This window comes from Aythya fuligula, chromosome 7 (genome assembly GCF_009819795.1).
Source record: "Aythya fuligula isolate bAytFul2 chromosome 7, bAytFul2.pri, whole genome shotgun sequence".
NCBI classification, from domain to species: Eukaryota; Metazoa; Chordata; class Aves; order Anseriformes; family Anatidae; genus Aythya; species Aythya fuligula.
The window spans coordinates 465,655-482,373 of NC_045565.1; the positions used below are offsets into that span (position 1 = coordinate 465,655).

Genomic DNA, 16,719 nt, shown 5'->3' on the forward strand with positions numbered 1-16,719 from the left:
ACTTTTCTGTGTTCCAAGGGGGAGAGAGAAGATAAAGGAAATCGTTCTGCAAAACTGAACTTTGGACAAATATATATATATATATACACATATATAAGTTAAAAACATAATTTTATATCAATATATCTAATTCCAGGTTTGTTCATTCATATATATATGTATATGAATTCATTCTTTTTATGTATACACCAGTTAAATACACAAAAAAATCAACCATTCTTCATGGAAATGAAGTGGCTACTGAATATAACTGTTCCCTCAGATGAGCTGTTTTGGCATCAGGTCCTTTCTTTCATCTTTTTCATCACTATTCAAAATTTTACTTGGAACATATTAGACATGACAGGACAGAGCACAACATTACTAGTTGGAGAGAACTTTTCCTGAAGGACAGGTAGGTGTGAAGAAAGGATGTGTAGTGTTGCGTGTCCTAATCACACATCCTTGCTCTGAAGCTAAGGAGCGGTGAGAGTCAGACTTGTTGAATATCTGTGTGGAAATACAAACAGATACACTGGAGATGACTTTTGTGCATCTCTGACAGAAATGTCCAAGGGATGAGAAATAGTAGTAATGGTAGATTTTGATTTCCCAGGTAGCTGAAAAAGTAATGTTGGGGCACAGACAAGACTTCACAGTTTCTTGTGATTGACAGTGTTATCCCTTCATATTTAAAAAGTTAAGGGCAATAGTCAGTTCAGACTTCATTAAGGCTATCAAGAATAGGAATAATGGACTTGAGTTAAGAGGTTCTTCCACTTGACAAATTCAGGGAAGTACTAGGGCTTTTAGAAAGGTAATATGATGAGTATGGGATGTCAAAAGAACTGTGGAGTTCTGTGAAGAGAAGACATAATAAGATATTTTGGTTCAGTAAGGATATTTTTACAGATCTTGAAATCCAAGAGGCATTCTACAAAAAAGAGTGGGAAGAAAGGTGGATAACTGAGGAGGAATGTAAAGGTATAATGAAGAAAATGATTACAAAATCAGATTGAGCAAAGTGACTCATACCAGAGGTCAAAAAAGCAAAAAGAAAAGATTATACGTAGTAGAAGGTAAAGTGTAATGATTACTAGGGAAAAAAAACAAGTGAGATTTGTGTTTTTAACTAAATGTTTTTATTGACATACCTGATTCTGGCTTTATAGAAAGTATTAATTGAAACCAGTCTGCTAAAAAACAAGCAAACAAACAAACAAAAAACAAACAAATGTTTTAGCAGTACCAATTTATTTAGATAAATCTGAGGCAGTCCACCAGATGAAATCTAATATTGTCCTGAGTACATTGGCTGTGGCTACAAAATAACTAGTAAGCATCTGCTGCAGGAGCAACATGGAATCATCATGGTTAATAAACAGAATATGAATCAATACTGTTGTGGTCTTGCAAAACAATTAAATCTAGTTCTTAGATATATTACTGGAAAAATCTTTTGTAAGATAAGGGAGGCAATTATTTTGCTCTGCTTGACATCAGTGTGGACTTGTTGGAACCATATGGCAAGTTCTGGGCAAGACACTAAAACAAAACAAGAGGATGCAGAACAATTCTGAAAATCCGGAGAGAGCACCTAGCATGATGAAAGCTTGGTAAAATATGACCCATGAGGAAAGGCTGAAATTATTTTTTTTCCTATGAAACTCAGAAGATGAAACAAGTGTATAGCAGAACAGATATAATTAAAAGAAGAATGTGATCACATGTTCATTCTGCAAAGATAAGGGAAATGCAATTTAATCTTCAGCAGTAAAAATTAGATAGGGTATTGGGAAATGATTTATAATCTAAATGTTGTAATGAATAGGAGCAACTTCCTCCATTATCTTCTTCCATCTCATCATCTCTATCTTCATACCTTGTTCTATTTTTGTTGTTGTTCTTCTTCATTTTTCAGCACCCTACTCACATTATCTGAGTGTGCTAAATATTTTCAGATCTCAGTTTGGAAAGACAAAGACAAGTGTATTATGAACACCACTGGGTATTACTTTTCAGATCTGCACCTTCTGTTCTAGGTTATTTTACGTACCTTTTTTTCAGTATGTTTATGACAATGACAGTTTATACAAATAATCTCCGTATATGCTTCTGATGAAATAATTTATTTGCTGACAGACATGAAATTTATGGGAATTGTGTCTCATGAAACTCTATCTCAAGCCTGCTATTGGGCAAGCCAGAGCGATTATTTGATTACTTTTTGTTAGCCAAATCCACCTCTGGGGTAGCTCCAGAGATTTGACTTAGCCAGGGATGAATGTACCATTGTATTTCTAGATATCAGTTATTTGAAATGTATATTGTGATTGTACATAGATTTGATAGAAATATACATAGTAATGAATTGCAGACACTGTCATTGCTATAAAAATAAATTTAGTTATAAGGTGTAAAAAATAAGTCAGAAAAACAAAGGTTAGAGCTTCTACTTGAGTACAGTTTTCATTTGTTGCTTTTCATTGAACTGATCATTGAACTGATTCTTGATGGTTCAGATTAGCCCTCATCAGATCAGATGCAAAGGGGCCTTTGTTATTAACACAAAATAACCTATTATTATGCTGATTTTTCAGTGTTAGAATTAGCACATCCTCTACCGCATGGAATAGCAAATGCTGAAATTCAAACAATATTCACTTCTAAATTCTCATCTGGAACTTTAGGGATTGTGGGGAGAACTGGTGGAAATTTCATGACATTAGTTCCTTACTGTGTAAATTATCAAATTATTACATGGAACTCCATAGAAAAGGTATGTACTGTGGGGAAAAAATATTCCTAATAATCAATTAGCTACCCATGTGGGTAGTTGTCATGGCAAGACACTTAAAGAAAGAAGGGAGGAGTTCTTTCTAATAAAGCAAAGCTTTGTTACTTTGCAAAAACTGTATCGTGCATTCTTCCGTTTCATTTTTCTGTGAACCACTGTAAAGTTGCCAGAATTAAGCTTTGTAAAGGAGAAAGGAATCATAGTCTTGATTGCCCAGGTAGCCCTGATTGCCCTGCACTAGCACACAGTTTGCAACATTTGTGTGTGTTCCTGGGGACTGCAAGGTGGATTATTCAATACAATTCAAGTTAGAATTTAATGCTGTGCAGGGTAGCTTGACTCTAAGGCTCAGTAAGGCTTATTTCTTTATCACTAAGAAAAAACATGTTCTGTTGTTTTTCATATTTAAAAACAAACAAAAATCAACCAAACAACCTATGCTACAGCACATGGATAGCAGAAAGGTAAGTTGTATTTGTAATTGCTCTTGCAAAATCAAAGACGCTTTTTTATTGTAAGAATATTCTAAGCCAGCCCATCTTATTGTGCTAACCTGAACATAATAAATAGGGCTTTTCAAATCCCATCAATATCTTTATTTTGCCGATTATATACAGTGCTAACCATAAATACAGGTATTTAAGCATTGGGGACCATTTTTTTATTGATGAAAATCTGAAATATATAGCATAAGGCTAAAGGAATAAAGTAGTCTACAGATTCTAAATCATAGGAAAGCAAAGTATTCAGTAGTTAGAAGATTAATGAAATTCATGTAAGCTTCAACTCCAAAATAAAACTAAAGTCTAAATAACATCAAGAAAAAATAGATGCTTCTGGATATTTTATATTTCTAAATCCATGAAAAACATTGGAATGGAAAAGTTGGAGGCAGTGAGCACTGGCAAACTACTATAGCAATTGCAACTGTAAATTATTTGGATAAATTCTTCACAACTGTGCTGAAGAACTGCACTCCTACTTGTCAGAAGTACTCAGAGTTGAGGATGAGAAGGGAGAAAAGAAATAGGAAGAATGCCTTGTAATTTCTGCAGGAGTAGTAATAAAATGATTTGAAAACATAACAAGATCACAGGTTTCATCTGTGGTAGGAACTTAGAGTGTTAAAAGGACTTGAGGAATTCCAACCTGTGTTGAGATAATGTTATCCAAAAGGTTTGGGTAACCACATTCACTTGAACATGAGTCAAAGTTCAGACAACAGTTCACCTTATTCTTCCTTTCTGGGCTGTTGATGCGTTCTGAATGATGGTGGTGGTTCTGCTAGCACCTGTATTCTAGAGCTTCAACAAAAGCTTTCCCAAACTCAACCCAGGTGATAAGACAGAACGAAGTACAGATAAAATTTCTGTTTTATCAATGCTTTTCCCCCTCCACTTTCAGAGCATTTGCTCAAAATGTGCTTCTGCTAATTCTTCACTGGACTTTTGCTCAATTTTCTCATGTCTGCTGTTTTATAGGTCTATTTTCACCGCCCTTTCTGAAAGAGGCAGTTTGTTATATGAGGGATGAGAAAGTGTTCCATTGTCTTTGTCCTGGTGTGACGTATTTCTTGATTTCCATCTCTACCCTGCAGCTTCTGCCAATAGTTATCTCTCCTTTTACCACATAGGACATACCTAGTATTTCTGCAGTTAGTCATCCATTTTCTTTCAGAATCAAATGGCTTCTCAGTCATCATCCGGGCACTTCTAGAAGAAAATAATGATGTCAAGATCTCTATAAAATATTTTTCAAAGATTGAGAAAAATAAGCAGAAAATAGCATGGCAATTATCAAATAAAGTGTGTCTCAGCAAGCTACTTTCTCTCTCTTTTTTCCCCAAGGGTAGCATGTAGAAAGATGTTAGGTTGTGCGTGATGAACAGTGCCTTTCTAGTGCAGGGCTTGTAGAGTAATCTTGGGGAAACTTTTGACTTCAGAAGAAAAATCCCTTATGAATGCAGTGTTCTTCACTTTTCTTTGGATTATTTTTTTTTTAATTTGGCTAGAAATGCCTATGTCATGCCGTATGAGTAACCAACATTCAGACCCACAGTCTGACTGCAAATATACTGCATATAGTTATAAATTTATTTTTTAACTTTATAACTATAACTAATTATAGTCATCACTGAAAAATAGTTATGGCTTCACTTTTGCTTAGGTAGAACCAGGACTGTCTGAAATTCTACTCAATCTTTCTGTCTATATGCAAGGAAGTTCCAAATTTTCTTTTAGAGAATTTCTGTATGTGATAATGCTGGTATTTATTCTGATAATAAGAAAATAAATCTTTTATGCTTCCCCCTGCCTTATTTTGTTTGAATAAGGCAGAATTTTTAACAATACTTCAAAATGAAAGTAGGGCAAGCATTCTAAGATATGCATAATCTTTTAAAATGATACAAAAATGCACAGTTTAAAAAAAATTAACTAGAATACTAGAAAACTGGATTTTTTTAAAGATCTAGCAAATTACACATTTCAATGCAAAATTTAATAATTTACATCTCTAAATTTATTCCAGTTCTATTCCAGTAATGTATATTTACTACTTGCCCACAGAAATCTTTTGAATGCTATCTATGGTACTACAGATTTTTTTCCCAAAAATGTATAATTTTCTTATATGCCTGAAATATAGATGTGTGTGTACGAAACTTGACTGCATATGCACCTGCATCCTGCTCAAAGTAATTTGTAGGGCTCAGAATTTACCTAATTCTCTTGCTATTGAATTACATTGAAACAGTCTTAGTCAGTTAGAAGCAAGGTTAGATGAGCATGTTGTTATGAGTTCTTTTGTCAGTGAAATACACATTAAAATCAATGGCAATTTATGTTTTGTCTAGCTTTTAATAGCTGTCATTTTGCATGCTTTTTTTTTTTTCCTGAGATAATTACTTTTTATTATGGAATGATGTTTTCTTAAATCAGAGGATCTTTTACTATATAGGCACTCACTATGATTTGAGACAGACTTCTGGGCACCCACTGAAGAGTCTAACTAAAAATAAAGCTAATTCAATGAAATTATAATCCTGTAGGGATTTTTAGGGGCATTGGGTTAAAGGAAAAGAAGTGAGCCAATGTCAGATGTGTGGGAGGACAATGAGGATGGCAGTGGGACAGGTTTGTATTAGAATGTTTTCTGTGATATGAAAAATGTCCACAATTTAAAGGATTAACCTATATATATGTGTGTGTGTGTGTTTGTTCATGTGGGATGCAGGGAAGGCAGAATAATGTTAAGGTTGAACAAGTCTATCTACAGAGTGAGCTGTCACAAATGTCTTAAAAACTGTTTATTGTGAAGGATATTTTCTGAATTTTCAACTACTGAACAAGTGTCCATTTATAGATGTATGTAATGCATTGAGAGGAGCAAGAATAATCTATCAAATAGTGTTGATCCTAATGCAAAAATTCTGCATATATCTGCAGCTTTGTCTCCATGAGCATCCTTGTTCTCATTGCTATTCAGTTTAATCTTCCAGATTTCTCAGGGATATTCTTTCTGGAATTCTCTTTCTGTTCTTTAAATTATTAATGTCATTAAAATTTATATTATTCTGTCATTACCTCTAAGAAAATAGAGATTGTAATGTGAAACATAATTGTCTCATTTTGCAATTTGTGTTATGATAGTTGGGCACAACTAGGGCAGATTTAAATATTCCCCTGAGCAATATGGATAGGTATTAAGAACTAACTGAAGTTCTTTTTGTGCAGATAAATAAATAGATAAATGAATTCCCCCAAGTGACCAATATAGGTTAGCAAATAGATAAATTAATGCTACAAATTCTTGGAGAGTGAACTTTGCCATTAATATGTCACATTAACAGAAAATAATATTTAAAGGAATACCTTTTCAGTGTTGAGTTGGGTGGTGAGAACTAATAGTCAGATTTACACTTATGTATGCCTGCCAAACTATTTAAGCGTTCCCTAAATTATTTGGACTATCCAAATTCTTTCCCTTAATGAAGGGGAAATACAGCATAAGGACACATATATAAGAACATCCTTTATTCCTGTGAAAAGTGCTCTCTCTTCATCCTCATTCAAGAAATTCAGTATTTACAGGGCTGACTGCAAAATGCTGTTTGAGGTGAAGGGCAATTTTTCTTCCTTAAAACATCCCAGAACCAAGCAAACGACACTATCTGTATTAAGTAGGGATTTACCCCTGTTGAAGTAATAACATCATGGGTTCACTAAAGTTTGAAAGTGGGCATTTAGTATGGAATTTGGTGAGGAGAGCTTGCATGGCCAAACCAATTCATAAGTACTATTTAGAATACAGTGTTCACACCTAGTACAGAAAGTAATTAGTGTGCTGTCTTGTGATGTGCAACAATCCCTGACTAAGATTGGAAAATTGGGGTACATTTGTTTGGGGGAAAAAAAAAAAAAAAAAGCTCTAGGATGGTAGGATGGTATTAAATGATTTTCTTAGTTTTCTGTTTCACATTGTGAAGAAAATTTTCTTATGATGCACAGGAAAGAAAAAATATAACTTTTAAACAAATAATAAGATGAGTAGAGTTTAATTATAAGATCAGTGAGAAATGTTTTTTCCTCTGTGACTTAAAACTATTTATTGAATATATGCTGTTACCCAAACGGATATAAATGTAAGAGCCAACTTCACATATACTTATTTCTTCTTTCTTGAAGAAGAAAACCTACTCTGTAGGTTTTTTTAATTTTTTTTTCTCTGTATTTATCACAGTCAGAACACAGGTGACCGTTCTACATGTGACATTTAAAATTTCATGTGCTGCTAAGCCAGAACTATGTTTTTCCTAGAAATGAGTCCTTAGGGCCTACTGACACCATGCAAGGTGAAGGGCTGCAGCCATGCCACTAGGCCAGGGAAACACAGCCAGGCTGCTCTGGCGAAGGGTGGTGGTCACCTGTCCCCCTCCGCATTTCAGGCACTCAGCCTCACTGTTCCACTCGTGAAGCCGCCCCAGGTGCCCCACAATTGCTTTGTAGGTGCCCCTACAGCCACGTGGCTGTACCACCACCCTGGCTGGAGTCAGCCTGTGGTTGGCCTTGAAAGGCCTACCTGTTTTCTTCTTTGTACAGTGACTAGGCTCTCCCATACACGTGGCATGATTTAACTGAAGTTTTGGATGACTCATGGTCTTTTTCTCAAAAGATATCTTCTGATTCCAGTCAGTCTGAGTTTGCCAGTCAAGGGATGCAACCTAGAGGGTTATGAGTTAAAGGTATCCCACAAACCTGTTTCCCCCTCAGACCGTGGTGGCAGAAACTTAAACATCTTTTGTGGCATTAACACCCTCAGCCCCAGAGAGGAAGAATCAAAGGCCGCTCTCTGAAGGACTGTTCTAGAGCTCAAGGGTCTCCTGCGGTGACCCCCTGCAAGGCAACAGGCACAGCCCTGAATTTTCTATTAAGACTCAAAATCTTTGGCTTCTTTTAGAATATATTTATTTTTGTTTTTCACCAGTTGGTCTGTCATTAATACAATGAATGTTACCCTCTATGAAGTTAAAAATTCATGTTCCTAAAAAATGATGGGAAATCAGCAAAGAAAAACTAAATTGAGCCAAAGTTACAATACTAGTCAACCGTAACAAGTAATTATAACAACCCCACGGTCATTTCACTCACAGCTTGACAGAGCAAATGGCAAGAAAATAAACTATTTTTTCTTGAATGTTAAAAGTACAGAGTCAAGTTCACTTCTGCTGATGACACATCACAAGGTGTGGGCTGTGGTAACAAAACGGATGAGTACAGCAGTACAAATTGTTAGCAGCCCTCTGAGAGACCTTGGCAGTGGGGTGGCCCTGATCTGCAGATTGCAGACAACCTGTGCTTGAGATGGGCTGATGTGACTTGCAAAGCTGCTGGTGGCACTGGTATGCAGCTTGGATGTCAAGCCGTTCCTTGAGAAGGGTGCGCCGGAGGGAACGAATGCAGTCTGGTGCAACTGCCTGTCATTTCCCATGGTGAGCTCCTGGTAGGAAATAGCCATCACAAGTTGTACCACTGTTATGATTTCAAGATCAGCTAAGACCATGATTTTCAAACTATTTGTTCCTAGGGTAAAAATAGAGGGTTTGTTTAGATACAAAATACATAAAAGCATGTGGTTGAGTTGGCTTCAATTGCAATTGAAGTAGTCAGAAGGAGGCAGTCAGTAGATGCAGGCTCTGTCCATGACCTTGAGGTTTCCTCATATCTTTCTGTGATTCTGTGGACAAAAAAATACTACAGATCATACAAAAGGAGGGCTGTGAAGATGGTGAAAGGTCTAGAGAACACGATGTATGAGGAGCGGCTGAGGGCCCTTGGTTTGCTCAGCCCCGAGCAGAGCAGGCTGAGGGGAGGCCTCATGGTGGCCTGCAGCTCCCTCACGAGGGGAGCGGAGGGGCAGGCACTGAGCTCTGCTCTCTGGGGACTGCGACAGAACCCAAGGAAATGGCATGGAGCTGGGACAGGGGAGGGTGTCAGGAAAAGGTCCACTCTGAAAGGAGGCTGGGTCTCAGGAAAAGGTTCTTCACTGAGAGGGTGGTCGGGCACTGGGACAGGCTCCCCAGGGAACCCATCACTGCACCAAGCCTGTCAGAGTTCAAGAAATGTTTGGGCAAGACTCGCACATGTATGGTCTGATTTTGGGTGGTCCTGTGTGAACCAGGAGTTGGACTTAATGGTCCTTGTGGGTCCCTTCCAACTCAGGGTATTCTATGATTCTATTTATCCCACATTATTCTGTATGCAGAAATTCGCATTCATGTATGTGTCAATCCCTACCATAAAGTTTCACATACTTTAGATTTCATAATGTAGATAACCTCAGAAGTCTTCCCTGAGACATTATTATAAGGATTAGTCTGAATAATTTACTGTTTCTATGGGAAAAGTACTATCTTGCAACATTCTCAGATGTAGGGGCCATATTTCCTAAAGATGGTAATGTTTTCTATTTGTTGTTTTGCTCTGAGTATGTAGTAAGGTTCTATTCTGTTAAACCAACATTCTTTCTATATACATTTTGTTTGAAGACTTTTCTTGTTTTTTACTTAGAAACCTATTGAGACCATCTTGGTGCTTCTCTGTGAGGAACTACCTCCGCAATATGTTAGTATTGCCAAAATAGATGGTACTGTGTTAAGCTGTTTTCTTTTGTTTCAGATGATTCATTTAAAAAGTGCTGTTATTAAACAAAAAATATGAACATTTGTCCTAGATAAAACACACACATCTGTAACTTTTTTTTTTTTTCCACTGTTCATTTAAAAACATTTATCAAATAATAAAAGATAAATATAAAATGTCTAGGCAGGTATATATTCTTAAAAGACTGTGTCTCCATTCACAGGAAATCACCGATAATGAAATATTAGAGTTGGTACATAGTGCTCTGGGGAGGATGACAGTTATCCGGCAAATTTTCCCGCTCTCAAGAGACAACAATCAGAGATGCATGAGGAACAATCACCGAATATCATCACTGCTGTGTGATCCACAAGAAGGCTATCTTCAAATGCTGCAGGTCAGTAGCTGTGCCTAGCAGAGAAGTCCATTTTAGGAGTTTGACATGAGATAGTTTTCGGTGACTGAATTACCTCAGAGGAAGAATAAAATTAATGCAGACAAATCTGCATATAACTTTTGATCAGCTTTTCCTGATTTAGTTCTTTATTTCCCAGCAATGAGTTCCTTAGATACGATCTTATGTCCATTAAGTACTGGAAAGCAGCTGCACTAACTCAGAGGTGGTTTTGGATATGTCATGCTTTAACAATTCTCTTTGTATGTGGAAAAAAAAAAAAAAAAAAAAAAGTTGTGCTGTGCTATTATAGTATTGTGGTGTCACAGTCATATTTATGCCTATTAGATATCTGATGTGAAAGAGTTAATCTGGACGGATAACAACTTTGATCGGTATTAGACTATGGAGCATTTCATATTTAGTTAAATGGACTGAATCCACCTGATGTGCTCAATCTGTCCCATTTCAGTAGTCTCAGAAGTCTCTCACAGCTGATAGTTTTTTGAGCATGTGAAACAGACACTGCTAGTTTGAGTTCCAGATTTTGGTAATAGGTTTGACTGTGATGCAGGCACTGTGTCAAGATTTCTTGGTAATTTATCCCAGTTATTAGAATTTTTCTCACATTAATTTCAGCTTAAGCCCAGTTTTAGTAGCTATTTCCAACGATAGTGCAAGAATTTTTAATCGGGTCTTAGGCTTTTGATAGGACTCTCTGTGTTTCTAAGTTTACTTTAGTTATGGCTAAGAATTTCATCTGTAGTACTTTTTAAGCTGCTGGATAAAACTGAAAACTTTAGTAAGATTGAGCGTGCAAGCTTGGTGACAGCCTTTTTACTGTAAGTTTGATCTCAGCCCCAGATGGTGTGCATATACAAATGTCAAACCTGTGAGTTGGGAAGAATGGGTGCTGTGTGTGAGGGTGAGTCTATTTAGGGTTTGGTTAGGCTGTGGGGAAGAGGCTGTCTGCAGTCTGGGCTTCTGCAGCATGGTCAGGAAAAGGGCTCTTCCCAGGGGTTAACTCACTCTCTGGTTTGGAAGAGCTTCTGCAGAGCAAGGTGTGAGGCTTACAGGAAATCAGAAGAAGAAGGGAGAGAGATGCATAGGGAGAAGGTTTTTTTTAAGTAACGTGGATGCAGATGTATGTTATACTTGTTTGGGCCCTACTAAAAAAGGTTTTAGCTGTAGGAACTGAAACCTTCAAGGAAGGGAATTTCTTCCTTAAAGAGAACCCCTGCCTGACTCAGGTCAGAGTGGGTTTGGGGGGCAGACTTTAGGAAATGTCCATAACATGCACTGTCTCTCTGAGCATTGGTCTGCTCTTTCTGTGTAGGGGAAGTCTCTGCTTATCTTGGTATTTGAAAGAAAAAGACACGTTTGATCTTTGTTATCAACTTTGAGGTATACTGTAATGAGAACAAAGGCCACTCGTTTCAGAGGATCAAAGCAATTTCTAGTATGTTGAAAAAATTATCTATCCTGCACCAACAAATCACTCATTGGGGAACAATCTTGCATTATGACAGGATTCTGAGTATTTCTGTCTATGCTGGTTTATGCATAATGTAATTCAGAGACTCATCTGAAGGGCTGGCAGACACCTCTCTGAGGAAGTTATTTGCTAAACCAGTAATTGGTTTGCTAGCATGAATAGCCTCACGCCCTGTTACTGAAGTTCACTGACAAAGGACTCTTTAGGAATCTAAATACTCTTCCTACTGCTTCACAAGTGTGGGTTTTGAGAAGCAGAACATCTTCAGCATTCAGATTTTCTGTCCTTTGGAAATATTATACTGCCTTAGAAACAGTTATTAAGAGAATGGAACAGTAATGTTATTCTTTATTTTCCTTCTCAAGGAACTTAGAAAGAAGAAAGGTGGAGAGGTATATAGGTAATATTGTGGAACTTGATTCCATACCTTTCACATCCAGCTACACTGAAAAGGAATACTAAGAAAATTGAAGGGCAGTGTTCACTATTACCAGTCTCTCAGATTAACCACGCTCAGTAATCTTATGTTATTTTTAAGTTTCTACAAGTTGAATATAGGATGTTTTTATCATACACTGCTATATCTGAAGCATATCTGCATTTTTTCATAGTCTTTGCCAAAACATCTTATGTAACACCTTGTGGGTATAGAGCTCATATTCATTTCTAAGTATGACTGGCCTATTATTAATGGCCCTGCAATTCAGGTACTTCCAATCTTCTGTTTCCCTTTTCTTGCTTAAAAAATTGTTTTGACCTTTTGCTGTAAAGAAGTACATCACTAAATTACCCCTGTTACCAGAGGCTGCAGTAGCTCCGAGCTCTGTGTCGGGCTGTATGAATCCACTAGAGGCACTGACCGCCTGCTGGCACTGAGTCCTTGCATTGCTTTGAAGTAGTTTGATTAACACCACAGTTTGGAAATCCCTGGCTCATGCTCCCTTGGGCAATTTCATATTAATAATTCTTTGTTGTCAAGGTTACTTACCAGCTATTGTTGGTTAATTATTTATTTAATGACTTTGAAGAAGAATAAGCTAATCTCTGTCAGCCTCTAGCTGTAACATTTTATAGGGGAGAATTTGGCATTTTTTAACAAGCTAGTAAAGAAAGAAACATTTACATCATGGATTATTAACTTTGTTCTGGCTAAATTAATGAAAATCTTGTTGGCATGGTTTTGTTCTCAGTGTCTTTAGTACCATATCCTGAAAAGTTGTTTTTCAGTGGGTGATCATCCCAGTTTGGCATTCTGACAAGGCTTTTAAAGATCAGGCTGTTCTGCAAGCTCATCCAAAAACTCATCTGTTCTGAATGTTTTGTGGAAATCCAATCTTATTCCATCAACCCACTTGTCAAAATTTTGCTCATACCCTTATTTCTTGCGCATATAATATGCCCAGCTGAGTTTCTGCTTCAACTGGAGAAAAGTATTTATAAGGTTTTCTGTCTGGGTCATTTTATTTGAATTCACAGGACTATATTAATCTCTGTCTTATTCTTCATAAATGATTTTCTGTGTCCATTTCTTCCACTTTTTATTAAGTGTAGCACTTGTTGTCTTCCACTGATGATGAGTATTGTGTGGTTTGGGACATCAGCATTGTCAGTATTGCCTTGTCTGGAGAAAGAATGCTGAGGCATGTTGGGATTTAAAGACTAATCCAGTTAATCCTATATGCCTTGTATGTATGTATTCCTGTCGTATTTGAATGGTGTTTGGCAAGATAACCACTATTAAACTGTTAAGATGATTTCAGAGATCGTTTTTATACATTCAGTTTTAAGAATTTGAATGCAGAATCTTCTTTTCAAACTCTTTCTTTTTAAACATTAGCTTTGAAGCTTGTCTACAGACTTAATTTTTGACAAAGATACGTTTACGTTTTGTGGTTTTTATGGTTATGTTTTTGTTTTTGTTTTTTTTTATGGTTATGTTTTTAAGGAAATATTTCTCTTTAGAAAAGTGATTGCCTTTACAGTTTCCTTCTTCCCTTTTTTACTATTTAGACAGTTGATAAATTCAATCTATGTGAGAGCCACATAGGTTGTAAATATGTAAAACACATTACAGGAACGCAGGATATCTGGAGTTATTTAGCATGGTCTGAATATATATAGTAAGATTAGAAGAGCAAAAAGAAGAAAACTCCAGCAAACTGTGTCACAAAAATAATAGTTATTCCTCAAAGGATTCAGAGTCCCGCCTCTCTACTGAAGAACTATTCCAGGCATTGCTTTGACATATTTAAAGAGAAGATGTTAAGAAGTGTGAGAGGGTATTCCTTGAAACATCAGCTCTTCTTTCCATGTGAAAACTTCATCCGCTGAAGACTAGACCATCAGACAACTTTGTAGGCATCTCTTAGCAGTTGCTTCTTCAGAGCTACATTTTTGTTTTTGAACTGTCTTCTTTCAGGAATTGCTGCAATTTAGCCACTCTGTGCATGGAGGTGTTTGTTTGCTTGTTGTTGTTTTTTTTTTTTTGTTTTGTTTTGTTTTGTTTTTTTCCCAGCATTTTGGTTCATAAACTTAAGGGCCTGATCCTGCAATTTTATCCAACTAAATAACCTGGCTGTCATTTGACCTATTTATACTGCTGTTATCACACAACAGTTAAGTGCTACTGGGAGCAATAAATATTGATTGAGCCCTATTAAAAAATATACTTTCTGTCATAAAGGATTAATGAGCCACATTTTTCTTTTCATTATAAACATATATTTGCATGTCTCTTTAGCAAAGCTTAGTTTGGACTATTGGCCAGATGTTCAGTCACAGTAGAATCTGTTTTCTTAGCACTGCATGAATGAAAATTAGTCTTGAACTGACTTCAGCACTCATTGCATGGGGTATCTTTCTCTCAAACCCTATAGCATGTCTTTAGGTGTGTTAGCAGAAGTATGGGCTTGAAAAAATAATATTTTTTTTTAAAAAAAGGACACCCTCCCTCTGACCAAGTGCAATTTTGTGACAGCCTGGAGGTTTGAACATGTGGTGGTTTTCACCTGCTGGGCAGCTAAACTCCACATAGCCACTCCCTCACTCTCTGTCCTCAAAGGACGAGGGGAAGAAAGAAATTACTATGTTTTCCAAGCTCAAGGGTTGAGAGGACAGGGAGATCACTCACCAATTACCATCATGGGCAGAACAAACTCAATGTAGGGTGATTAATCTAATTTATTGACTATTGCTGGCAGACTAGAACAGTAAGAAATTAAAACAAACTAGGTACACATTCCCCCCATCCACTCTCTTCTACCTCCTTCCCCTGAGTGACACAAGGAATCCCTATTTATTTATATATGATAGAGGGTAAAATTATCATCTTACACTCTATTTTTCCACTTCCTGTCCTGCTGTCTGACTCTGTTGTTCTCAGTATGCTTTATCAAATGTCTCCCTGGACAGTGAGTGTTGGCTGTGCCAAATTTTTGAGATGTCTGGTGAACAAAGCCAATGTCCTTCAGCTGACAAGTTTGAGCTTTACACTATAATCCAGGATTTATTGTTAACATGTTGTTAGAAAACATACTGAGTATGAAAATACACATGATTAAGAGAAATACTCGTAGTAGCTAGCTGAAGGAAAGGGAACATTCCGAGATTAGAAACGGTGTGTAAGGAGAAGAGTGGTGTGAGATAGATAACGCAGTAAAAAGGGGAAAATTAAAAAAGAAGTAAAGAATGTTTATTATTTATTAAAAAATAAAAAAGAAAATAAAAGAAAAATTCTAATAGTGTAGGCTTCCAAAGGAATCTTCAAAAACCCCATTGTTTGACACTTAAAACTAAACAAAACTGGACAAATCACTAAATAATATACCAGTTAATTTCCTTAACATTGGAGGGCTTGACTAAATATACTACTATGGTCTGGTTTTCTGTCGTTTCATGAAAATTTTATTCAGGCTTTTGTTTGCCTCAGTGATAATAAATAGCCCTTTGGAAGTTTAAAGCTGACATTTGAGTCTTTAATGAAAGTTTGCTTTTTGACTCTGCTTTTTTCATGAATGCCAGACTGTCGGCTGTGATTTTGTTCTCCATGAGCAGTAAAGCATGGATTTAAAACAGGCATTCACACAAAGTCTACAATGGGCTCTGCAAACTAATTTAAGAAAATGAAATGGGTCAAGTTGTTAGTGTCTCTGTCCTAACAATATCCTTGTGAGCGTGCTGTTATACCGTAAGTAATCAAACTGTTGATCTTCACTACTCCTAGAAAGATGCATCCTGTCATTAGAGACACGAGTGCCTAACTGTGTTTATCAGTACTTGAACTCTGAAAGCTGAAACACAGTTGCAGTGCGTGCTGGTGTGTGCATACGCAAACACAATGATATCACTCCCCAGGCAGTGAGCATTTCTGCTGCTGGCAGGCTGTGCTCGGTCTGAGCTCATCTTCCATCTGCTTCATCCTTGGAACTGACTGCTGTGGCCACTCATAGGGTGATTTTGGCAGCAGCAGGATACAGATGCAGAGTTTGGGAATAAGTTTTTGAAGCAGTGACATCTGGGTGCCTGCTTGTCTTCCTAGCTGATTTCTTCAGTGGTCTTGTCTGGCTGGACTTCTGTCTCTGCTTGTAACTCAGAAGTTGGGGTCAGTCTTTGTGGCTTGCTGTTCTTCCCAGAAGAGCATTTGTCTATGATTAGGGCTTCTGAAGGAGCTAAAAGCAATCTTCATATTTAGCTTTAAATTCACTCTGGAAAATCTCGCAGAATTCACATGGAAACCTCTTTAAAATCACATCTGGTAATGTAAATAGGGAAAGATTTCCATTCTCATACTGAAAGTTTCTGCTCCGTTCAACGAGTTCATGGCAGCTTTTTTCTTCATTGTGAAATAAAGGTTCCCAATAGGATCCAAAATGTTACTGAAGTAATTTCTAGAATATATAGCAGAACATACCTAAAG

At 36.9% G+C, this 16,719-nt stretch overlaps 1 protein-coding gene across 3 annotated transcripts in view; it reads left to right on the plus strand.

Moving 5' to 3' along the window:
• GRID1 (glutamate ionotropic receptor delta type subunit 1) overlaps nt 1-16,719 on the plus strand; it is a 533,398-nt gene that overhangs the window by 413,382 nt on the left and 103,297 nt on the right. For all 3 annotated transcript variants that reach the window (XM_032191106.1, XM_032191104.1, XM_032191105.1), the window contains exon 6: nt 10,139-10,312. In XM_032191106.1, coding sequence (XP_032046997.1) covers nt 10,139-10,312 — 174 coding nt within the window. The remainder of the gene's footprint in view (nt 1-10,138; nt 10,313-16,719) is intronic.